We start from the raw sequence: 25215 nt of genomic DNA, 5'->3' as shown, positions 1-25215 counted from the left end.
ATTCGTGTATTTAAAAGTGCATAATGTGGGTGTTTAGATTCAATGGATACATTAAAACCAGGAACATAAGTTTTATTTTTTACTATCAATATTTAAGTAATCACCATATTTTTTGGACCTTAAGATGCACCCAGGTTTTAGAGGAGGAAAATAGGAAAAACAATTTTGAAGCAAAAAATGTGGTAAAATATTTAATAACATAAATAACAAAGTATTTCACCAATGTATATGTAAACAGAAATCAACAGCATCATTAACAATCATTATTCCTCTCAAATTTGGAGGGGTGCATCTTATAGTCTGAAAAATATGGTAAAAACTTTATGATAAAAAAATTGTAGATATCTACTTAAATATGTTCAAAGAGTACATAGATTTTCAAAATTCTTTTAGATGGTATGTAAGCTGAAGAATCCTCTTTGAGAAATAGATGAGTATAAACAAATTTGAATATAAATAAATGTGGGACATCTCACTGTGCATCAAAAGAGCCCTCAGGCAAGAACATGTGCTCTCAGGTACTGCTAAAACTGCATTTTGTAGCAGGCTCTGTGCTCAGTATTCTTGGGATTCTTAATTTAAGATTTATCCTTTCCAATCTTGTGAAGAGTTATGCTTCTGAAATGATATATTAGTTATGTGCCATTAGTTGTATTTTATTACCAAAGGAGTTTGCAAATTTTCATGAGTTTCCATCCAAAGTTACACTGCATTTTCTTAAAATAATAACTAGATAGCTTTTATTAAATGTCTACTATTTTCCAGACCAGTGGTTCTTCTGAGAAATTGTTATAAATGTAAATGGTCAAACCTCAAACCTATTGAATACAAAACTCTGGACTTGGGGCCCAGCAACCCAGGTGATTCAGATGTATGCCAAAGGATATAATATTTACAAAACATCTGGTATGGGGTCTTGAACATAGTAGGCATTTAATAAAAACTAGCTGCTCTTACTTTTTCAGTATATAATTCATTCTAGCTCCTTGAAAGGTGTTTTCTAGTTAATTCTATATTCTTGGAAGTAGTTCTATGTGTTTAATTATTCATAGGATATAATGACTTAGCATGTTTAATATCAAATTCATTGTCTTCTACCCAAAACAGATTTCTCCCTCCAACTTACCCATTTCTATGACTGGCAAAAATACATATATAAACCTCTGAGCATTTCAGCCTGAAATGTCCCCAGTGAAAGAACATTCTGGGTAATGACTTGTCCATTAAGCCTGGAAATATTTCTTCAACTAGCTGCTTTAGAATGTGAAATTCTCACCATCAAAGTCAGTTTACTGAGTTAAGAAATTGCATCCACAAGTCTTAAGTTAAAATTTACATCTCTTTGCTGCAGAAAACATTTATTAATGTAAAAGTATATCAGGAATTCAGAGTAACTCGAATTTGCCTGACAGACCCCTCTTGTCTTGTGTTATTGCTGCTGCTGCTGCTGCTGCTGCTGCTGCTGCTGCTGCTGCTAACAACACTGATGAGGACAGCCGTGCTTTTCTGGAACGAGGAGCCGAGTGAGGTGTCCAGCACCTGGGGCAAGAAGACTGACTGCTATGTGTCACTTGGGGCTGTGCTTTCACAGACATTCTGGCGCCACCTGTGGAACATCGCTGAGGAGTGTGTGTCACAGGACTAAAATTGAGGCAGGGAGACTACGCCAGCAGTTTGCCAGAGTTCACAGACCCGGAGAGTAGCAGGGCTTTGCTCCCAGATCAGGCCTCTACACGCACCCGAGACGCCGTGTCCCACTTTGCCTTGCTCTAGAGAACTGTAGGCGAAAACAGACTTTACCTACCTCATCACTGGACTAGGCATCAGGCCCAATCAATTGCCAAATCCATTCATTTTTTTCTTTGGATTTCTTTCCGTTCCCATTGCCATCCCTCAAGTTCTAGAACTTACTACTGAGATTTTAGATCTAATTTCAACCTACATTCATACTTGCTACTTATCTTGTCTTTGTAAAACTCTATTTTCATCATTTTACAATTTTACAATTTGTTTTGTACTGTCTTAGGGCAAAAGTAGTTTAACTTCAGTGACTCACAATCACTTGAGTAGCATGTTTAATACAGATTCCCAAGTCCGTTTTTTTGGTTTCTGGTTTAGGTGATCTGGGGTGGTGCTCATGAATCTGAATTTTGATCACCTCCACCCAGGAGGTAGTGAACAGATTTTCCTGGCCTAAAAGCCACGTTCTGAGAAGCATTGCCTGTCAGTGTGTTACTGTACATCCAAACTCAGTTTGTCATTTAAAGTGCTCCAAAATTTGGTTTATCGTACTTGCTACATCCTTATATGATAAAGAGTAAATGTTGGCAGAGCTTTGGCTATGTGTAATATGAACTGAGAAAATGAGCTTCTATGTATATATTTCAGAGGATACCATGTTGAACACAGAAGTCTAACCTAAATCAAAACACCCAGAAGCATATGCATCTCAAAAGTATTTTTTTCCTTTGGGTGGGACAGCACACAAGAAACCGGAATGAGGAAAGGCAATAGCACCAAAATGTGGCCCCTGACATATGAGCAACTTCTCTACACAGAGGACCGCGATTTTGCAGTGAGACTTGGATTTGGAGGGGAGCATTTTCTTTACAAAGCTCTTATGTTACAATCCATTGCGCTGTCAAAATGAAGTTGAAAATTTAAAGCAATAAATACCCAAACACAAGTAAAGGCCATTAATTTAAAAAAGAAAGAAAAACCTTTTACAATGATATTCTCTTGAATGAGAACAATTGGTAATTTATTTTGTCTTTATGCATTGCAAATTGACCCAAAATGAGAAATATCTTTAGCAAATATCCATACTATTTATTAGTTGTATAAACAGTGTATGTTCAATAAATAATGAATGGATATATCCTGCCTATACACCAACTTGTTTCAACTAAAAATTGTAACCCCGGCTGATGTAGCTCAGCAGATTAAGTACGGGCTGCGAACCAAAGGGTGGCTGGTTCGACTCCAGTCACGGCACATTCGTGGGTTGTGGGCCAGGTTCCCAGTGGAGGCCATGTGAGAGGTAACAACACACTGATGTTTCTCTTCCTTTCTTTCTCCCTCCCTTCCCCTCTTTCTAAAGAAATAAATAAAACCTTTATAAAAATTATAAATTAGATTACATGATGATATTTATAAAATCTTATTGAATACACTCATAAGCTGGAACATCAGGCTATCATGGAAGAACTGGAATGCCAGATGCCTGGTTCCCTTCTTAACAACTATGCTGAGATTTTTTCTTTTGATCACTTTTAGTAAGGAAGACTGATCTAAATGTTGGCATGCTAGGCAATGTGCCCTCACTCATTCCACCCTCACAGTGACCCTAGAAAGTAGACACTGTCATGGTCCCTAATGTTCCAGTGTGAAAACTGGGCCTTAGAGAGGTTAAGAGATTTGCTCAAGGCCATAAGAAAAAACAAAACAAAACAAAAAACAACAACCAAACAGTCCTTGGTAGAAGCAAGATGCAATGGCAGGTAAGGAGTGCAGAAGAAGGCCACATATGAGAAGTACATACTTGGAACAAAGTCTTTCCTCCCCTCAGGTTGTTTCACGTACCCATCAGAGTGCCACATTTTCCACACATACAAAGGATTTGGTGAAATCGGCCCTTTACACGGAACCCTCCACCCTACTGCCAAGTCTTCCTGGACTCTTCTGTCCATGACCTAAGTCTCCCACTCCCACAATTTTCAGAATATATAGATGTGTGGACAGAAGAAAAGTGAATGTGCAGGTGAGAAAGCAGTATCCTCCAACAGTAGGACAGTTTCAGCTTTTTTTTTTTTTGGATTTGATTTATTTAGTTTTAGAGGGAGGGGAAGGAAAGGAGAAAGAGAAACACTGATGTGTGAAATTGTTGCCTCTTATTTTCCCCCAACTGGGGACCTGGCCTGCAACCCAGGATGTGCCCTGACTGGGAATCGAACTGGCAACCCTTTGGTTTGTAGCCTGTGCTCAATCCACCGAGCTACACCAGCCAGGGCCACATGGAGCATTTCTTAACACACAGGTTACTGGGCCCCACTACCCCAAATTTAAATTCACTAAATATGAGTGGGTCCCCAAATTTGCATTTGTAATAAACTCCTAGATGCTGCTTCTCCTGGCAGCAGTGGCCTGAGAGCCATATTTGATAACTACTACATTAGATTATCAACAACAGATTAAATCTTGGTGAGTTTAATTTTTGTATTTATAGAGAATTTCTCACAGTTATTGAATCTAATTTAAGACTTTAAAAGCCTTGAAATTTATCAGGTTTGCATATGTGTCTGTTTTTTACTTATAATACTATTTCTCTCTCTTCTTTTTCTTTAGACCCCTATTTCTTTTTAATTTTTTTAATTTTAATCATTGTTTAAGTACAGTTTTCTGCCTTTTACTACCATTCCAGCCTGCCCACCCTAGACCCCTACTTCTTAAATGTGTCATCCTTACCATGGTTTCCTAAATATGCCTGGTTTAACAACCATTCTCGATAGATCCTTTTCTTTCCCCCAACCAAATTTTCCCAATGTTTAGATAATATACACTACAACTATCACACAGGTGTTCTATACCTTGTCTCTATGATTCTATAAAAAGTATCTAAACTCTTTCCCCTACTACCATTTAGTTGGTGAAAATCTTATGATTAAGTTACCTGGCTATGGGTCTTTTCAACCACAAGGGGCGCCAATCTCACAGGAATGACTTGGAACTGGCATCTCCCGAGCAGCAGTTGGAAGCTCAAAATAACACACAGCCTCTCTTTCAATACCAGCTCCCAAACCTGCTCTAATTCCTGTTGGGTTAGGTTCCTCAATTAAATGAATTCCTATCCCAAAGGAAAGGGTTTCTGTGGGTCTATTTTATACCATTGAAAGAAAGATCGAGAGAGAAATAAGTGTCCTTGAATTTGAACCTTGAGACAAAAACACGCTAGAAAGGCTTTGTCACTCAAAGTAGTTCAAGGACCAGCAGCAGAATCACCTGGGAGTCATTTAGAAATGTAGAAACTGAGGTCCCACCCAAGGCTTTCTGAATAAAAATCTTCTCTTTAACAAGATCCCCAGATGATACAAATACATTTTACTATTTGAGAAACACTGCTGCAGATTACTAAGTGCCCACTGCTTTTATTTTAGAACATTGATGCCTTCATTCTCCTTTCCTGTATCATCCCCATTCCCCAGAAAAACATGACATTGACCTTAATTGCCAATTATCTTGATGGGCTACAGATACACTTAAAGTTCTTTTTTTATGTGAGAATGCTTTTTTTTAAAGAATACAATTTCTCCCCCTCCAGGCTACTTTGTAGGGTTATTGAAAATGCAATTAAAATGGGCTATCCAGTGTTAGGTAGCAAATAATCCCACGATTAAGAAATTTTTCTGACAATCATGGACTGGGGCTAAGGGGTGTCCGAAAGGCCTGTGTGTCCAGGCAGAAAACCCACACGTTCAGTCAGAGGTGTCAGAGCGGTAGCTCTGTGAAACATATTCCTTAATCTTCTCTTGTTTTGGTCAGAACAGCTTCTTATACCAGTGACCCCTTTCTGTCTTCTCTCAAGGCTGCCTTCCTGAAGAAATGAGATGGCAGGAAATAAAAGACAAGCTCTAATTTATCTTTTCTTTCCTTATACTTGTCCATAGCACAAACACACGCACATACTTTTTTTTCCTCTCGAGCTAAATGTAACTTCAGCACTTCTCTTGCCTTAATGTGTTTTCCTAATTAGCTTTAACATTAAAACCAGCTGCTGCTGCAGTGCTTTTTACTTTTATAAAGCTCGAGAAGATTAATTGGCTCATTATGTGGAAACAGGAGGGTATAAATTTAGGGGAGTTTTTGTTTAACTTGGGTTATAAATTGTGGCTCATTTTCCTTATTTATGTTTTCCCTACCCTTTGTACAACTGCCATAACTAAGGGTTTTCTGTTTTAGTTTTACAGATGATGATTTCTTTGTTTTTTTTTTTAAGAAGTGAAATCAATTCAGCATCTAGATACTGGCTCCCAAGTCAAAACAAAAGCTGAAGTTGTAAAAGCTGAGTGTGTAGTCAGACAGGATGGCTGGGCGGGGAGCTGGAGGACCTGATGAGGTCCCTGCCTTAACCAGCTTTAGATGTCAGGCGGGGTCTCTGACCCCTCTGAGCATGACTTCCCTCCCACGTCAAGTGGAGCTGAGTCGGCTCTGCCTTGCTAACCAGCAAATGGCTGTAACGAGAACATGAGATAGTATATTACATGATGTATTTTTAATGCACTATACACATCAGATGTGTAACTTTCATTTAACTTTCCTTGTCCCAGTATGCATATGAACCAGATTGATGTATTTAAAAAGGACTATAAATGTGTGTGCCACTACCTAGTTAGTGATCTTGGTAGAACAACACCGTAATCTTAATGGTTAACATTTAATTTTTACTATATTTCAAATGTTTTCTGTGTAGAGTTAATGGTACTTATCAAATAGTTACTATTAATGCTGTTATGTGTATCACCGATCCCATTGGTACCGAATAAGTTGGTTAGGATATTTGAATGGAATAGGCGAAAATGTGACGCACACTCTTTGTTTTAGTCTCGCAGTAGCCCTATTAGGGAGGGACCGTATGTTTATTTCCCCGCTTTTACAGAGGAGCAGACTGAGAAGGTAAGGGATTTGCAGAAGTTTGACTTTTACTCAGGTTTATATGGCTACAAATTCCACTATTTTTTAAACCTATGTGCTTGATTGCCACCTTCTCTTTGGGACTCAGTGTTTTATCTGTAAAAAGAATAAGCTTTATCCAGCTCCAAAATTTTATGCTTCTGCATCTTGCTTTTACTTGCCCCTCACCCTCTGTTCTGTCCTCAAGAATGGCAGGGTACAGTATCGCTTTCTAGAGCCAAGAACAAGACTGACACAAACATGGAACTCAAAGGATAAAAATATGAGGTCAGATGACGTCCGAAGGCAAACAGTTTACTTGCAAAGAGAAGAGCTCATCCCCACAACAACAGTACAAATCAGAGGGAGGAAAGAAGGAATCTAAGATGTTTCCAGGAAGCCGTTACTAATGGACAAGCCACATTTTTACCCCACTTCAGACTAGCCTTCCAACAACCCTGAGGGCTCAGTGCTTGTCCAATGTGCCATGAATGTGCCATTCTATGGTGGCTTTATAGGATTTCCCCAGGCTTGCAGACAGTTATCAGCTACTAGGACATACTTAAAAGTCACAAGATACTAAATCCAAGTTGTTCTCAGGTTCTGTCATAAAATATGTGCATTGTTAGAAGCTCTGTATCATTTTTTCAGTGAGAAGTGAACTGATTATCTAAATATTTGAGTGTAGATTGGGAATACATTTCTAGGGAGACGTTCACATTTTTGCCAAATTTCAGTAGCATTAACATTTATCGAGTGTCATTTATTGAGCACCAATTAAGTTTACTTCTGTATTATTCCCAGTCCTCCATTGAGTCTCCAGTGATAGTACAACTTGGGTTGAATAGGTGAGAAGCTAAGCTTAGAGATGTTGTTTACCCTAGGTCAATATGAGTGGTGGAGCTGGGTTCAAACTCTAGTCTGAGACTCTAATGCCAGAATTTTATTCAGGATATTCTGCTGCTTCTCCAAGACCTCTCCACATCTTTCATTCCCTTGGAATAATGGAACTGAGGGGAAAATTTACTCATACTGAAAGGTCAAGTGGAGCCATGGATGAGATATTTGCATGAATTTTTATTCTGATATCCCTACTAATTAAGGAGAAAGGCAAACAAAGCATCGGAGCTGAATCCTATAAAGAAACAATATCAAGTTGTTCCCAGGTTAATGCTTAATCATAATTGTCATTAAACAATATTACTATTTTAAGTATATATTATTGATTATGTTATTACAGTTGTCTTCTTTTTTTCCTCCCCTTTATTCCCCTCCGCCTTACACTGCCCCCCCCCTCACCAGTATCACCCCGGCTTAGTTCATGTCCATGTGTCGTATATATAAGTTCTTTGGCTTCTCCATTTCCTATACTATTCTTAACTCCTCCTGTCTATTTTGTACCTACCAAGTATGTTTCTTATTCCCTGTACCTTTTCCCCCATTCTCCTCCCTCCTTGCTGATAACCCTTCATGTGATCTCCATTTCTGTGATTCTGTTCCTATTCTAGTTGTTTCCTTAGTTTGCTTTTGTTTTTGTTTTTCAGGTTCGATTGTTGATAGTTGTTTGTTGTCATTTTCCTGTTCATAGTTTTGATTTTCTTTTTCTTAGATAAGTCCCTTTAACATTTCATATAATAAGAGCTTGGTGATGATGATCTCCTTTAACTTGACCTTATCTGGGTGACACTATATCTGCCCTTCCATTCTTTTTTTTTTTAAGATTTTATTTATTTATTTTTTGAGAGGGAAGGGAGGGAGAAAGAGAGAAAGAGAGAAACATCAATGTGCGGTTGCTGGGAGCTGTGGCCTGCAACCCAGGCATGTGCCCTGACTGGGAATCGAACCTGCGATGCTTTGGTTTGCAGCCTGCGCTCAATCCACTGAGCTACGCCAGCCAGGGCTGCCCTTTCATTCTAAATGAAAGCTATGCTGGATAGAGTAATCTTGGATGGAGATCCTTCCCTTTCATGACTTTGAATACTTCTTTCCAGCCCCTCTGGCTTACAAGGTTTCTTTTGAGAAATCAGCTGATAGTCTTATGGGAACTCCCTTGTGGGTAACTGTCTTCTTTTCTCTTGCTGCTTTTAAGATTCTTTCCTTCTCTTTAATCTTGGGTAACTTAATTATGATGTGCCTTGGTGTATGCTTCCTTAGGTCCAACTTCTTTGGGACTCTCTGAGCTTCCTGGACTTCCTGGAAGTCTATTTCCTTTGCCAGATTAGGGAAGTTCTCCTTTATTATTTGTTCAGATAAGTTTTGAATTTCTTGCTCTTCCTCTTCTCCTTCTGACTCCCCTATGATTTGAATGTTGGGATGTTTAAAGTTGTTCTGGAGGTTTCTCAGCCTCTGCTTAATTTTTGAATTCTTGTTTCTTTGTCCTGTTCTGGTTGAATGTTTATTTCTTTCTTCTGTTCTAAATCATTGATTTGAGTCTCTGTTTCCTTCCCTTTACTTTCAGTTACCTATATATCTTTCTTTTTCTTTTTTTAAAGATTTTATTTATTTATTTTTAGAGAGGGAAGGGAGGGAGATAGAGAGAGAGAGAAACATCAATGTGCAGTTGCTGGGGGTTATGGCCTGCAACCCAGGCATGTACCCTGGCTGGGAATTGAACCTGTGACACCCTATATATCTTTCTATATCTTACTTCATATAGCCTTTACTTCTTCCTCTATTTTGCATCCATACTCAATCATTTGCATGAGTATCCTGATTACCAGTATTTTGCACTCTGCATTTGATGGGTTGGCTATCTCTTCACCCCTTAGTTCTGTTTCTGGAGTTTTGATGTGTTCTTTCATTTGGGCCATATTTCTTTGTCTCAGCACACTTGTTATATTGTAAAGAGTGGAGCCTTAGGTATTCACCAGGGCGGAGCAACCCACTTCTCTATGTTGTAATGCTGTCTGTGGAGGAGGGGTCAGAGAGGGAACAATGGTGCTTGCTCAGCTCTCTGCAGACTTTCAATAATTTCCTCTGCTACCCACAAGCAAATTGGGCCCTTCTGGTGCTGATTCCTGGGTGGGTGGATTTGTGTACATTCTAGGACCCTGCGGGTCTCACCAACAAACTCTCCTGCGAGGCCAGGAGTTTCTTCTGCCACTGCAGCCCTCACAGATTTTTACAGCCAGAGTTTTATTTTGTTTTCTTAAGATTTTATTTATTAATTTTTTTAGAGAGAGGGGAAGGAAGGGAAAAAGAGAAGGAGAGAACATCAGTGTGTGGTTGATTGTCATATGCCCCCTATTAGGGACCTGGTCCTCAACCCAGGCATGTGCCCTGACTGGGAATTGAACCAGTGACCCTTTGGTTCACAGGCCAGCACTCAATCCACTGAACCATACCAGCCAGGGCCAGCCAGAAGTTTTGGGGCTTTGGTTTCCTATGCTGGAACCTTGGGTTGTGTTTCCTGTCTTGCTCCCCAGTTGTTCCTCTCGGCTTATCTGCTGGTGACTGTGGGATCACCTGGTGGGTCAGCCATTGCCTTTCCTGGCCTGGCCTGCCTCCTTTCCATGCACCCTCTCCACCTAGGCTGCCCATCCCTGCCTCTCCTATCAGTCTGGATGAATATTTCTTCTTTAACTCCTTGGTTGTCAGACTTCTATACTGTTCGATTTTCTGGCAGTTCTGCTTTTTTTTTTTTAATTTGTTGTTGTCCTTCTTTTGGTTGTGGGAGTAAGCAAAGCATAGGTACTTATGCCTCCATCTTGGCTGGAAGTTCATAAACAATATTATTTACAGAATTGTCATTATTAACGTAGAAAATAATTGATCCAATGTGGCAGGAAGTAGCTGGTGGTTAAAATGCAAGTAAGGTACTCCTTCAACCTGAAGCAGAAATATATTCAAGTGACAGGCCCAGTGCCTGGCCAGCTGTAAGGAATGATATGGAGGGTACAGACTTATTGAAGAGAAAAGGGGAGCTATCTCGATAAAGTGAAGGTAACATGACCCAATTAATGGGGAAGTCATAGATGGTGGACAGAGACTGGCAAGGCATATATCATTTTATAATGTTTTGTGCATTTAAAACACAACAATTAGGTGCTTTATTGAATTATGCACTTCTGTGTCACACATAGCACATCCAGGCATTAACTGACCTTCAGTAAGAAAGCTTTTCTGACCTCACTCTTTGAAATCCCAGAATTTTAACTAAAATAGCCACCTGGGATCTATCGAAGAAAGATTTCTATTTTCCACAATAGTTGGAAGTGTTTTTTTAAACTTGAGACTGTACAGAGACAAAAAAAATTAATTGAGAATTGGTCACTATGGAAAGAAAATATATGAAGACTATGTGTATAAATATATAAATTACTTTAGCATATATATGCATTAAATTTCATATATAATACTAAATAGTGAAGTTATTAACATCAGCATCCCCTCACACAGGAACTGGTGAAACCCTTTGTGAAGTGTAACAAGGAAATGCCTTTGGTTTCAGCCTGGACTAGATTCTTTTGCATCATCATTCAGATTCTTTGGGTCCAGGAAGCTGATTCTGAGACCCAGCTGCCAACAAAGCTCAGGAGTTCTCTGTCTGAAGTTGCTCCAGTTTCTGACTTTCAGTATATTCCCATCAAATGCATTTCTCAGAAAGTTTGTTTCATCCCAAATGCAGGCTGTGGTTAGTAATGATCTGGGAAGGGCCATTTCTGAGGGTGCAGTGTCCCTGTGCATCGTACTATCATCATTTTTCTGCCTACTGCCAAGCACTGCCCAGGTGAAAGAGGCTGGTCTTTTAGCAGGTGAGTAGAGGCTTCCAGATTTTTAGAGTCATGAACTCTATGACATCTCCATTTCCTGACTATAAAATATAACCATTCACCATAAAAAATACAGAATTCTACATACTGTTAGACAATGTTATCAAAATGTTTTTCCTTTTCAAATTGCCACCAATTACAAAAAACCCAAAACCAAAAAACTGGAAATACCACTTTTGTACTATAAGTATACTATAAGAAGGAAAATATTTAATGGTTCCCAAGCAAATGTGTAATGATTATTGGAATAACATTTATTTATACACATGCCTCTACTATTACAATTGAATACATAATAATGTATCAGTAAATAATGGAGAAATGTGTTGTTAAGAAACTTGAAAATATATTTACAACATTGCTGTCTCTCTGCTTTGAATGTTTGCAAAACAGTTTTAATAACTTCTCAGTGTATTACTTGTTCTTCTTTCTGAAGTTCTCCAGTGCCAGTGGGAATAGACACCCAGATTAAAAGCACTGACAGCATTTCAGAAGTTAACATGGTAAGTTTCTCCATGGGATATTGGTCTTTTTCTGAAAGGATAGAGACTCAATAATGTCAAAAACTCACTGGTATTTTTTTACAGATCATTTTAATTATGTATATCATTTGTTTTTCCTACTTTGCTTAATGGAGTTGCAGTTGCTTTACGGTCTTCTATCCACTTCTTTCTGCCCTTGATTCCAATTCTATTCCTTTCCTATTCTCTTTTCCTTCTAATGGTTTTGTAGTGTTGGGGTGCTGTGAGACAACATGATATATTTAGTTATGTAACATGAACCAGGGACAACAGTGCAAGAAGAAAGGATGATCATCATGTATAGGAAATAAGAAATCACAGCCAAGGATCCCTATCCATAAAATGGTAGACAGTGAAACCACACTTGATGGATTGCTTTAAAATGTTTCAATTAATATTAACTTTGCTTATCTGTAGACAACCAATAGCAGAAGACAAAAGATTTTTTTTAATTCATGAGAACTAAAAAATTAAATTAAGAAAATTTGGTCCATTCCCTTATACTTTCTAGAAAAGACTGCCATTATTTTACTTTGCAGTGGAATATCTGTATTTTCATGGAGTATTTTTTGCAAACACTGTCCCTAAAACATCAAACTGATTAGCTGTTATGATCTTCAACCATCCTTTCAGCCTTTTTGTCTTCTTTGTCATTTTTGTATATCTTGCTTTTTTGAAAAAGAGATTTTATTGTATTTATTTTTAGAGAGAAGGGAAGGGAGGGAGAAAGAGAGGTAGAGAAACATCAATCAGTTGCTTGCATTTGCCCTGACCAGGGGCCAGACCTACAACCCAGGCATGTGCCCTGACCAGGAATCGACCTGACAACGTTTAGCTTTGCGGGACAACACCCAGCCAACTGAGCCATACTAGTCAGGGCTATCTTGCTTTTTTGTTTCCTCTTCCTTTCCCCCTAATCTGTTCTTTTAATCATTTTAGCTATTTTTAAGTTTTAATGTTCCCTACTATAATGTTTCCATTTTATTTTCTCTACTTCTTAGAATTACCTTCCTTGTCTACATAATCACCAGAGCCATTTTTAATTTAAGTAATTTTATGGTTTTTCAGGATTTTACTTTAAAAAATAACATTTATTACATGGCTAACTTATATGCACAAGCATATACATTATTTGTTTTAAGATACATTTCCTTTTTACCTACTACTATTCTGTTAATTCATTAATTTCTCAGAACTTTGTGAAGCCCATTTTAATATATTTTATGCCTAATAAAGAGTGCTTTATAGTTTAAATTTCAATGTCTATTTCCATGTTCTTACCTAAATGATGCATATTCTTATATATGAGTTACTCTTTCCATTTAATTTTGTTCTCTTCAGTTGTGCGGTCTTTTCTATCATGTCCTGTGGCTGCATTTCTTTTCTTTCCTATCAGCGCTGTGCTATGTGCAACTGTTAATGACAAGGGCCCTCACTGGTAAGATGCAGCTTTGAATATGTTTTGTTTGTGGTTTTGGTTTCAGTTTTGGACTTTGTTGTAACGCTTTGTTCTGACTTTCCTGCAAAGTATTAAACAACTTACTTGTGAATGCCTTCAGAGGGGGTAGTGCCTTTTCGTTTGCCCTGGCCCCCAGGCCTGGCTTTTCTCTTAGAATCATCCTGCTTTGTTTACTGTTGTTGCCCACCTGGCCCTGGCAGTCATTTGAGGTGGCAACCCCTAGCCAAAACCAAAGCCTTGCTTCTTGTTCTTAATTTTCTACTTTAACTATAGAAGCTTGTTTGTTTTGGGGGGGGGGTGGGGAGGAGGCAGTAAAAGTAAAATCAGGGAATACCTCTTCCAAGAATAGAGAGGATTTAAACTTTTGGGTTGGCCAAAAAGTCTGTTACATTTTTTCCAGATGATGGCTCTAGTAGTGCTTAGTTGCCTTTAACTTCATTTGAAATTATTTTGTTAGGTTGTATTGTGACAGCTGTCATATCAGCATGCATTTAAAAAAATCTTATCAAAATCAGTGCATTTTTGTGCAGCCATTTTAATACTGTAAAAGAAGATAGGCAATATTTTTAGTGTATTATGTTTTATTATTTCAAGAAAGTTAAAAATGCAACTGAATCACAAAAAAATTTTGTGCAGTACAGTATATGGAGGAGAAGGTGCTGTGACAGAGTGAATGAGTCAAAAGTGGTTTGTGAAGTTTCTTGGTACTAATGACATTTTGGCCAAACAATTCTTTGCTGTGGGGCTGTCTTATACATTGGAAGGTGTTTAGCAGCACCCCTGGCCTCTACCCACTAGAAACCAGTAGCAGGAAATAGCCAACATACTCAAAGTATGCAAATCAATAAAGTTATTGGTGAAAAATATGTTTTATTTTATGGAAAAAACTAAATGAACTTTTTGACAAACCCAATACTTTCATTTCTTTGCATATGGAAAGATTTAGTTTGCTGTTTATTCAATTTAGTCATTTCATATACATTGTTATATGTGTTAATCCTTGCATTTCATTCACTTCTCTGGAATCTTTTATATGTGTGTTCTTGTGAAATTTTCAAAAGTTGCTTTGGGATAGTTTTTGAAATAGAAGTATTTTTGATGTATAAACTGTAACTTATATAGAGTGTTTTTCATAGAATTAAGCTTTGAAATTTAGATTTTATATACTGTTTTTGTTTTGTTATATACTGTTTTATATGCAAATACCACAATTAAAGATAGATATGTAAGAAGAAAAAAAGAGAGGAAGAGAGCAGTAGGGATTTCTTAAGGAAGCAGGACCTAGAAATGATAAATTACTTACATTGTAAGGTCAAATAATCTTTTCATATGTATCTTAACTAACATTTTTATTTACAGTGATTCCTCCAACTAGCTATTGTTATCCAAACAATAACTGAATGAAAAAAATCACTGGATACAGAAAAATTCCAGCTGGGTCTGAAATCTTCTAAGGCCTGTTAAATCTTGTTACATTCTTTACCTAATATCCTTTTAGTCCTTATCATTACCTAATTTAATATTTATTTCAGTTCACTGTCGAGTCTTAAATGAAATTCCTTCCCTTTTGACTGCCTCACTCCTAATGGGGACAGCACCCGTCACGCCTTGTTTAGGAAGTGTCAGCTCTTCCGGCCGGAAGATAGCTTTCCCCCGCGTTTCCTTGGGACTCTTGTGCTCCAGGAACATTCTCTCATTTCCCCTCTCTGGGGTTAATCTAAATCATCCCTGAATGACCTAATATGCACAAAAATTCACATTGTCTCCATTCTGCTGGCCCCCCAATTGAACCTCATTCCTCTCCCCTGAACAAGGTCAGCTTTGGTGCTCCTTATCAGCTAAAACTGGACTAGGCTGTGCATGCCGAATTTCAAAAGCCTTTCTCATGATCAGTGACCACTGGTGTTGGCTTCTTTAGCTTCTCATTTATCATCTTCCCACCCTCTCTTTTCCCATGGTGAATTCACTTTCAATCCCTGCAAGTTTTGTCCTGCTCTTCTTCCAACATGCTGTTCCGCCTGCTTCTCATGAGAGTTCCAAATAATGGTGACTTCGATGTATCACTGATGTGCCCCAGTGCCTGCCATTCAACTTTATAGGTTCGGAGTTTGCCCAGTGACCCTCAGATCAGGTTGAGCATCTGATTCTATAGATGTGCTTATTAAAGCAATCTAGGCAGTAAGTAACCCACACAATTCCCTGCAGAGTAGTGATATGGTAATGATGGAGTCATTCTGTTTATTCACTTTAATCGTAATCCAAAATTACACATATTGATACTCTTAGGTTAAGCCAGAGAAATAATACAATGTACCCCATTATGAATCTTTAAAAAGCAAAGTAGTGCATAATTAATTGGTGACTTATTTGTAGCTTACTAAGTGAGACTTCTCCTTTGCTTGCTTAATGTCCAAGTTCTTTTGTGTTAATTCAAGAGAATTTTAAGTATTGTTGGGAAATGCATGATACTAAAAAGTAAATAGTTGTGAAAAGTGAAACACTGTCATTGTCCACACCCAATGACTTGGATGAAGCTTGGAGAGTTTCTATTCAAACAAACAAAATATTAAATACATCATGTGAGAGCCAAACAAAACTCAAATTATTGACTAACTCAATTTTTGTCTGCTAACATGATGTTAATATAGCTTTTCCCCTCATCTTTATCCCTTTACCCAGAGTGCACATTAACAATTCAAATTCCTAAGCCGTACTGAGAACTTACTTCTAGAGAACATGCCATTTTCACAAATTTACAGGTGATTCTTTTGTACACCTGAATTTGAGAACCACCATTTTGTGGTACTTACTTTCTGTGTCTCTAGCTGAGGAAAATCATTGCCTCGGTCCTAGGACCTTTGACAGCTTCTTTCCACTAACAGCTCTAATACATGTTGTATCTAGGTTTTTGTGGGACTGTGGTTTATTCAACTTGGGGGGTAGGGGAATATGATTCTTTAACAAAAATAATAAAATTTATAGATACAAAATCAGTTATAAAAGTGAATATTGCCCTGGCCAGGTGTCTCACTTGGTTGGAGCATTGTCCCATGCACCAGAAGCTTGCAGGTTCAATTCCTAATCAAGGCACATACCTAGGTTGAGGGTTGGATCCCTGGTCAAGGTTTGTATGGGAGGCAACCTATTGATGTTTCTCTCTCTCTCTCCCTTCCTCACTCTCTCTAAGATTAATAAACACATCCTTGGGTGAGGATTTCTTAAAAAGGGAATATTTATTCACAATGAAGAAAGAAATAAAAATAAAATGGTAGAGCATAGACTTTTAGGTCCTTTTCTTCTGGGATCTCTTTAGGTGATGTACCACAATGCTTTTGTAGAAATGCTTCCCAGTTATAACTGGCTTCCCTTCCCCAACTTGAATTCTCCATACTTCCCAGAAACTCTCAACATTCACTGGAGTTCAGGTGAGGGGGAGGCTCTACAACTGAAGCTTCATCCTGAATCTACCTGAATGTAGAAGATAAGCCATTCACTTACAGGTCATTAACACCCATGGTGATCAGTCTGGGTTAATGGTGTAGAGTAGTCACCCTGAGCGATGTTCCTACTGCCTTTGACCTGTCTCTTTTTCTCTCTGCCTAGGGCTTTACAGTGACTTTTTATCTCAGGCATTACTGGAAGGATGAAAGGCTCTCCTTTCCAAGCATGCCTTTTGATCATAGATTGATCAAAAAGATTTGGGTGTGTGACATCTTTTTTGTCCATTCTAAAAGATACTGCATCCCTAAGAGGACCGTGGGGAACACCATGCTGCGCATACACCCTCGTGGAAACGTCCTCTTTAGTCTCAGGTGAGGAGGGCTGTCTGCTGCCCTTGGGGTCCTGTGGCCGTCTACAGCGAAGCTGGTCTTAATTCACGCTAGACTCACAATGTTGCTGTCTGTATAGTGATGTTGGAAATTGGGAAACAGCAAAATATGTGATTTTTCTCTCTCACCAACACCATCCCGCCCCTGCACACCAAGCAATCTTGGAATCTTGGATTAGCTCAATCCTGTTGTTAACTGTCTCCTTCACTTCCCATGGGAAGGTATAGTCACCATGCAAGTTCCTGCTAAATTCCCTATTTCCTTTTCCATGCTTTTTGTTCAAAACATTAGTTCTGCCCTGGCTGATATGGCTCTGTTTCTTTGAATGTCATCCCATGAACCAAAAGGTTGGGGTTTGATTCCCAGTCAGGGCACTAGGTTGCAGGTTTGATCCTGGTTGGGGTGTGTGAGGGAGATGGTTGATTGATGTTTCCCTCTCTCTTTCTCCCTTCTTCTCTCTCCAGAATCAACAAGCATATAAACAAGCAAGCAAACAAACAAAAAACATTAGTTCTGACATTGTGCTGGAACAGTCTTCCATTTTAATGTACCACATGTCATTTTAGCTTAATAAATACTAAATATCTTATCATAGGTAATTCTAAAAAGTAATTTAATTTTTTTCCTGTTTTAGAAATCCCAGAAAGGTATTGAAGTATGCTGAAAAAGTGGCTTGCCCCTAATCCCTGGAATCAATCAAGGTTACTCTAAGTGGCAGAAAAAGGGCCTTTACAGATGTAATTAAGTTAAGAATCTTGAGATAAGAAAATTATCCTGGATTATCTGGTTGGGACCTTAATGCAACCATAAGGATCCTTCTAAGGAAAACACAGAGGAAGAGTCCAGGCAACTGACCATGAAGACAGAGATTGTAGCGATGCAGCCACCAGCCCAGGAATGCTGGCAGCTGCCAGGCTGTAAAAGGCAAGGGTTGAATTTTCCCCTTAGAGCCTCTGGAGGGAGCATGATCTTTCTGACACCTTGATTTTAGATTTCTGGCCTCCAGAATTGTGAGATAATAGTCTCTGTTGTCTTAAACCATCAAGTTTGTGGTGATTTGTTACAATGTCATAGGAAACTAATACAGATTCTTTTGTTCATTAAAAACATATTGTTCACTTAAGTACAAAGATGCTATTGTCAGACATTTCATAAAGGCTGTCAATGTTTTTTAAAAATGCAATTAAAACTTTCAATAGTACTTTAAATCAGGACTGAAGTAGGATTCTAATGAGTACTGGAGTCAAGGTTCACTAGGAATCAACTGTTTTAAATTAATTATTTTGATGAAGGCACATCCATTAAAGAATTAACTCAGTTGATTGTCCAGAACCTGCACATTCTAAGCAAAGATGGCTCTGGTCCCGCTCCTGGGAGGTAACCTCCAAGCTCTTGGAATATCCTGTCTGATAAGAGTGTCTTTGTTTTTTTCCCCCATGGGCCACACCAGATTGTCTATGTGATTTATGATAGGAGCCTTGAGCCCATACGATGGCTCTGGAGGAGCTGGAGACTAAAGTCAGCCAAACCTATGTGACCAGCCCTCAATTAATTCTCTGGACCCCGGGACTCAGTACGTTCCCTGGTTGGCAATATTCCATGTGTGTTGTCACACAGCATTGCTAGGAGAATTAGCTCCATCATAGACTAGGACAAGTAGAAGCTTGTTCCTGGTCTGTCCTAGACCCTGCTCTGTGCACTTTTGCATTGATGTTAATCTGTATCCTTTCATTGCAAATAAATGGTAACTTCTAATGTAACAGCTTTGATGAGTTCTGTGAGTCCTAGCTAATCATTGAACTGAGAGTGTATTTGGGAAATCACTGAACACAGGAGGACTCAGAATTATTGGCAGCATAGCTATTCCAGCTGAACAGAGCCAGTCCAGGCCCAGAGCCAGGTCACCTGGTTCCAGGCTCAGTTCTGACGCCATGTATTGACAAAATTCTTTTCTGGACCAAACTCCACTCAGGCTTCTCTGAGCTCTTTCCCGATCCTGACTTTTGAGCTCTTTGTGTTCATGACTGCTAAGGCAAGTCAGCTTGCTTCCCCCATCTTCAATATCTGAACACCCTTCATATCTGATCGGTTCCTCATCCTCCACCACCTCCAGGTAATGTCTGATCACTCAGGCCTGCCTTCAGCAAGAATCCCTTTAGCCAGAACCTCTCTTCACCCCTGATATTTCCTCTGAGTAACTTTCTACCCACTGACCCCTATCCTGCTCCTTGGCTCTAAATGCCCACTTTTTGTGTGTGTGTACTTGGAGTTGTGCCTAATCGTTCTCCCTCATTAAAAACCCATTATTGTGGTCCACCCCTCAATAAAATTTTCCTTACTACTCTTTAACAAATGTTATGAATAATGTTTTTTTTTAATCACCCACCTAAACATCTTGGCTAATTTATTCATGTGTACTATAAAGAAGGTAGACTCAAAGATGTCAGAGGTCTCTTCCCACTTTAAAGTACTAGGAATATGTCAAAGTAAGGATTTTTGTGTGACACTAAGTCATCCAGACACTTCCCTGGCATGCTGTTTTGCTAGTGACTATTCACCCTGTGAAAGATGAAATAGTTCTACTTCTCTATTAACTTGAGGGCACCATGGGTAGGAGCAGCTGTTGCCTTTGTTTTTGCAGACTCACTTGGGGGCCTTTTATGAACCTCTGATCTGCTATTGCGGGTACTAGAGTTTCTACTTTGAGGTAGGATCATAGTACCACAGCCTCTGCCTGAAGCCAGGAAAATGTAGGAGAATATAAAATTTGAAAAAACAATCCTTATCACTATGCAAGCCTTTTAACTTAATAGCACCTGAATTATGCATTGTGCACATAAATCTATAACTGAAAATGCTCTGGGCTTTTTCCTCCCTCCTGAGAAGAGAATTTCCTCAGGTAAACTTCTTTTGTAAGAGAAACCTTTACCCACAGGTTTTGATTACCACCATTCCAGCCCTTTATTACTAGAAACCAAGTTTGCATCTTCCAAAAAGCAGAAGATATTTAAATCTATTTAAAGGTATTTTCACTTGAAGTGTATTTTTTGGAAGACTTTGGAGCCAGAAAATATAGAGGGAGCTGGCCAGGAAATGGTGAGATCAGAAGCAATTATTAGAGTAGGAATTCATCCATTAACTGTGTGTAAACCAAATCATCCACCTTCCTGGATTTGCTTCCTTAGTTATTTGGATGGAATATGGTAACACCTGCTTTGCATTATTCTTGAAATGTACACAAAACAAGCAAGCAGTAAGAGAGCTTCAGTATTGCATGATTATTTGGCCACATGGCTAAATGATCTGCAGTTTTCTTTTTCTTATTCTTGTTATAGGATAACCATTTATGCCATTTGCTTTCTGGATGTCAGCAGGTTTCCCCTTGACACTCAGAACTGTCCGCTATGCTGGAAAGCTATACGTCTCATGTCTGGGGGAGTGCGTGCACGGTCAGAACCTACTGTCACAAACCCGCACATGAAAAAGTGTGCTGGCAGGGATTTAAAAATCTGATAGAAGTTAAAGTATTTATCCAAAATATGTAGTTGCTTTTTATTTCTTTTACAAGGATGATGGCAAATTCTCTCAAATGAGAAGATTTAGGGGAAAAATTATGCTTTGATAATTATACACTTTTTGTTTTCCACAATGGTTATAAAGAAACAGCTCCCTATGAAGGTATATTCTCGTTAATGTTATTAACAGAGACTGGCACAGACTTTGCAAGTTTGGAAAACTCTGGAATTAATGTTCCCATGAGTTATAATCTTTCATTAAGTGCACTTGGGTTCCCCACAAAACCTAGCTCTAGACATAGTCCCTTAGTCAAAACTCTGTCAAGGGCAGCTGAGCCAGCTCCTTGTCAATCACTGTGACCCATCAGCTATTTTTGATATGACATCTTAAAAACTGAATGCAGTTTTTCTTCTTTCTTTTTATTAAAAATTATATGTTATTGATTATGATATTACAGTTGTCCTGATTTTTCTCCCTTTGCCCCCCTCCACCCAGCGCCTGCTACTCTATCAGGTAATCCCCTCATCCTTGTTCATGTCCATGGGTCATATCATGCACATAATTTCTTTGGCTACTCCATTTCCTGTACTGTACTTTACATCCCCCTGGCTGTTCTGTAACTACCAATTTATACTTCTTAATCCCCTCACCTCTTCACCCATTCTCCCACATCCCCTCCCATCTGGCAACCATCTGGTAACAAACTTCTCTTGCTGCTTTTAAGAGTCTCTCTTTATCTTTAACATTTGGCCTTTTAATATTGATGTGTCTTAGAGTGGGCCTCTTTGCATCCATCATAATTGGGAATCTCTGCATTTCCTGGACTTGCATGTCTATTTCTTTCACCAAATTAGGGAAGTTTTCTTTCATTATTTTTTCAAATATCTTTCCAATTTCTTGCTCTTTCTCTTCTTCTTCTGGCACTCCTATGAGGCAAATGTTGGACCTTTTGAAGTTGTTCCAGAGGGTACTTACTCTATCCTCATTTTTATTTGTATTCTTTTTTCTTCTTATTGTTCCGATTGGTTGTTTTTTGCTTCTTTATGTTCCAAATTATTGATTTGATTCTTGGCTTCATCCACATTACAGTTGTTTCCCTGTAAGTTGTTCTTTGTTTCAATTAGCATATCCTTCATTTCTCACTGGGTCATTTTTATGCTGCTGAGGTCCTCACTAAGTTCCCTGAGCATCCTTATAATCAGTGTTTTGAACTCTGCATCTAATAGGTTGCTTATCTCCATTTCCTTTAGCTCTTTTTCTGGAGTTCTGATCTGTTCTTTTATTTGGGTCATGTTTCCTGGTCTCCTCCTTTTGGCAGTCTCCAAAGACTGTGTTTGTTTCTATGTATTAGGTAGAGCTGCTTTGAATATGTGTCTTGGTAGTGTGGCCTAATTGTAGTAAGTGTTCAATTGGGTCCAGTAGCACAGCCTTCCCTATCATTCAAGCTGAATACTCAAGGTACGTCCTTTCTGTAGGCTGAGCACACCCTCCTCTTATAGTTGAGGCTTGATTGCTGTTGGCAGATCAATGGGAGAGATTTACCCAGGCCAGTCAGTGGCAAGGATTGGCTGTGACCACTGACCACCAACCTCCATGGAGGATCAGCTGTGTAGGCTCAGGATGGTGGTGCTCTGACATGGTCTGTAGCTGTCCACTGGGTGTGCTGGCCCTAGGGTTTCCTGTTTGGTACAGGTCAAGGTCAGCCCCCACCTGTGTTTTACTCAGGACTTCCTGCCTGAGCTGTGAAGCAATCTGAGATGGCTGCTACTTGTGCTGGACTTGGAGAATTCCAGGTAAAGCCCAGCTGTGACTCCAATCTGGTTGCTGCTAGAGCTCACTAAAGCCAGCTGTTGCTTGTTTTATTTAGGAGCTAAATCCAGCCATTCTTAAGGAAAACCAGCTTGGGTGGGCCAGTAAGTTGGGTGGGATAGAACCTCTGTGGATCTCCAAGGTGGGTCATTAAGTGTTAGGCCAGGTTAATAGAGTCTCAGATATGGCACTAGCCTACCAGCTCTGTTGGGGGAGGGATCAGCAAAGGGACAATGGCCTCTGCTTGCCTTGATGCCAGACACTTCAGTCTTTCCCTGTATACTGCTGGTGCCCTTCAAGCTGCCACCCAGGTGCTAGAGCTCAGAGGGAGCGAGTCTGAGTAGGTGAGTCTGTGTGTGGGTTCTCCAAGAGGAACTGCTTAGGGCTACAGCAGCATCCTCCACTGACTCAATCCCTGCTGGATTTTGCAGCCAGAAGTTGTGGGGTCTTATTTTCCTGGTACTGGAATCCTGGGCTGGGGGGCCTGGTGTGGGTCTGGGACTCCTTGCTCCCAAGATATTCCTCCTGAATTTCATCCACGTGTGTGTCAGGCCAGCCTGCTCTGTGTCTGCACCCCTTCTACCAGTCTGAATGGATGTGGTTTCTTTAATTCCAAAATTGTCCAACTTCCATTCAACTCTATTTCTGACAATCCTGCATGATGGTTGTTCTATAGCTTAGTTGTAATTTTGATGTGGTTGTGAAAAGAAGCAAACCATGTTTGCCTATGTCACCATCTTGACTGGAAGCCATGCTGTTTCATGGTGAGGCTAAAGTGCTGGAATTTCAATGAAAGTCTCCTACATAGATGCTCCTCCTCAAATCCATTAGAAACTTTCTATGACACAATTTGATTAGAGGAGAAAATTCTTTAGGAGCTCAGCTCATTTGGAATTTTATCCATGAGATCTATAAAACTAAAGGGGTTTAGAGATCAGGGGTTGGGTCAGGTCAGTGACCACCAGGCACTGCTGTGACATCACTCAATGCCCACAGACATGGGAGCAGCTATTTGGGAACTTGTCATTTCCTGGACACAAGAAAAGACTCCACACTATGTCAGTCATCAGACTAATTTTTGGAGATTTTTTTTCTTTTGGTAGGTGTGGGTATTGGCAAACATTTTTCGGCTCCTAATTACGCATGCCATTTGACTGGGCACTGAGGATCCAGAGCTATATAAAACATGGTTGGAGACCTCATGGAGCTTACAGGAAATTATTATAAGGATATTCTATTCTTGTTTTAGATGCCTACAATGAAGAAGATATCATGCTATACTGGAAACATGGAGACAGGTCCTTAAATACTGATGAGCATGTTTCTCTTTCTCTGTTCTCCTTTGAGGAGTTCAGGGAATCCAGTGGGTTGTCTTCTATAGCACCACAGTTAAAGTATTTTATGTGGACATTTCATAAGCACTTACTGTGTATCTACCGTTTGCAAAGCAACATGTAAAGAGGCCAGAATCCAAACTGATGCGTGGGTCACTGGCCAGCAGTGATCACGGAACGCTGCGAATGGCTCGTCGAAACTCGAGAAAAAACATGCATAGAGACAGATTAGTTTCTGTGGAGAAGTAGGGACGGGATGGCCACCCCCTCTAGTGGGGAGCGCACCAATTTACCATCCAAACCTGCTTTTACTGGGCTCGTTTTGCGTAATAATTCAGGTAAAGTATGTCACTCATTACGAGGAAGTAAGGAACAATAGATAACAAGGAAGTCTGAGGGCCTGTTTTGAGTCAGGGTCAAAGAGCTGTAAGACTTTGAGGAACAAACTAACTTCTCCTTGGACCCTTCTCATTCAACTGAGAGCATTCTAAACAAAGAAGGTTTCACAGTAATTTCCATGTTCATTCTTAGGCCTGATCACCCAGGGAATCTGCCCTTTTCAGCACAGAGCTGCACCACCCTGTCATTGTTTCAGGCTTAGGTGGAGCAAAGGAAGTGAGACAACCAAGAGATAAGGAGATTTTCTCCCAGACGATGAAAACTCAGGCTATGTCAAAGCCGAGGAGCGAGGGTCCATCACCCCCTTTTGCTGCAGCACCCCAAGTCCTTCTTTTGGGGGCCTCCCACGTGATTGTGCCTGTCTTAGGTCATTCCCCCCTTGGGGAATCTTACCCATCATTGGCTAACTGACCAAGCTTTGGGGTTCAGTTATGAATGAAGCAGCAGAAGCAGCACTCCTGCCAGGGAGATAAGCTTTTGTCTCCTTGCTGGCTTTGGGTTCCAAGGGCGTTCCCTCAGCCTTAGCCTTGGCGGGGGTTCCCAACACCAAACAAGGGGCCCATTTGGCCAACAATATCATCCTTCTTTTACAGATGGCCACCTCCACCTTTTGAGTACCTCGTTTCTTTCCTCATGCAGCCACTTCTAACTGGAGGCCTTGCTTCTGTCTTGGCCCCTGCAAACTACTCTCAATGTTGCAGACAGAGTGATATTTTGAAAACATAAAGATGACAATTCTTTCCTACTCAAAACTACCCTGTGTCTTTCCATCATACACATCAACATTCAGTCTTCTCAGCAAGACCAACAAGGCCCTACATGAGCTATCTCTGACCTTGCCCACTCCCCTTGGCCCTCCACCACAACCTGCTCTCCCTGTCCTTGCCTCTGTGCTTGTCCTCGAACACA

General features: G+C 39.7%; 1 protein-coding gene across 1 annotated transcript in view; it reads left to right on the top strand.

Moving 5' to 3' along the window:
- The first annotated feature begins 1486 nt into the window (after positions 1–1486).
- GABRR3 (gamma-aminobutyric acid type A receptor subunit rho3) overlaps positions 1487–25215 on the top strand; it is a 56209-nt gene continuing 32480 nt past the window's right edge. The window contains 6 exon segments of the mRNA XM_045851897.1: positions 1487–1626; positions 2482–2598; positions 11875–11941; positions 17022–17230; positions 20584–20645; positions 23823–23940. Coding sequence (XP_045707853.1) covers positions 1487–1626; positions 2482–2598; positions 11875–11941; positions 17022–17230; positions 20584–20645; positions 23823–23940 — 713 coding nt within the window.

The sequence above is a fragment of the Phyllostomus hastatus genome, unplaced genomic scaffold (assembly GCF_019186645.2).
Source record: "Phyllostomus hastatus isolate PE091 unplaced genomic scaffold, TTU_PhHast_1.1 phas_contig_86, whole genome shotgun sequence".
Taxonomy (NCBI): domain Eukaryota; kingdom Metazoa; phylum Chordata; class Mammalia; order Chiroptera; family Phyllostomidae; genus Phyllostomus; species Phyllostomus hastatus.
This window is presented reverse-complemented; position numbering and strand designations above follow the sequence as displayed.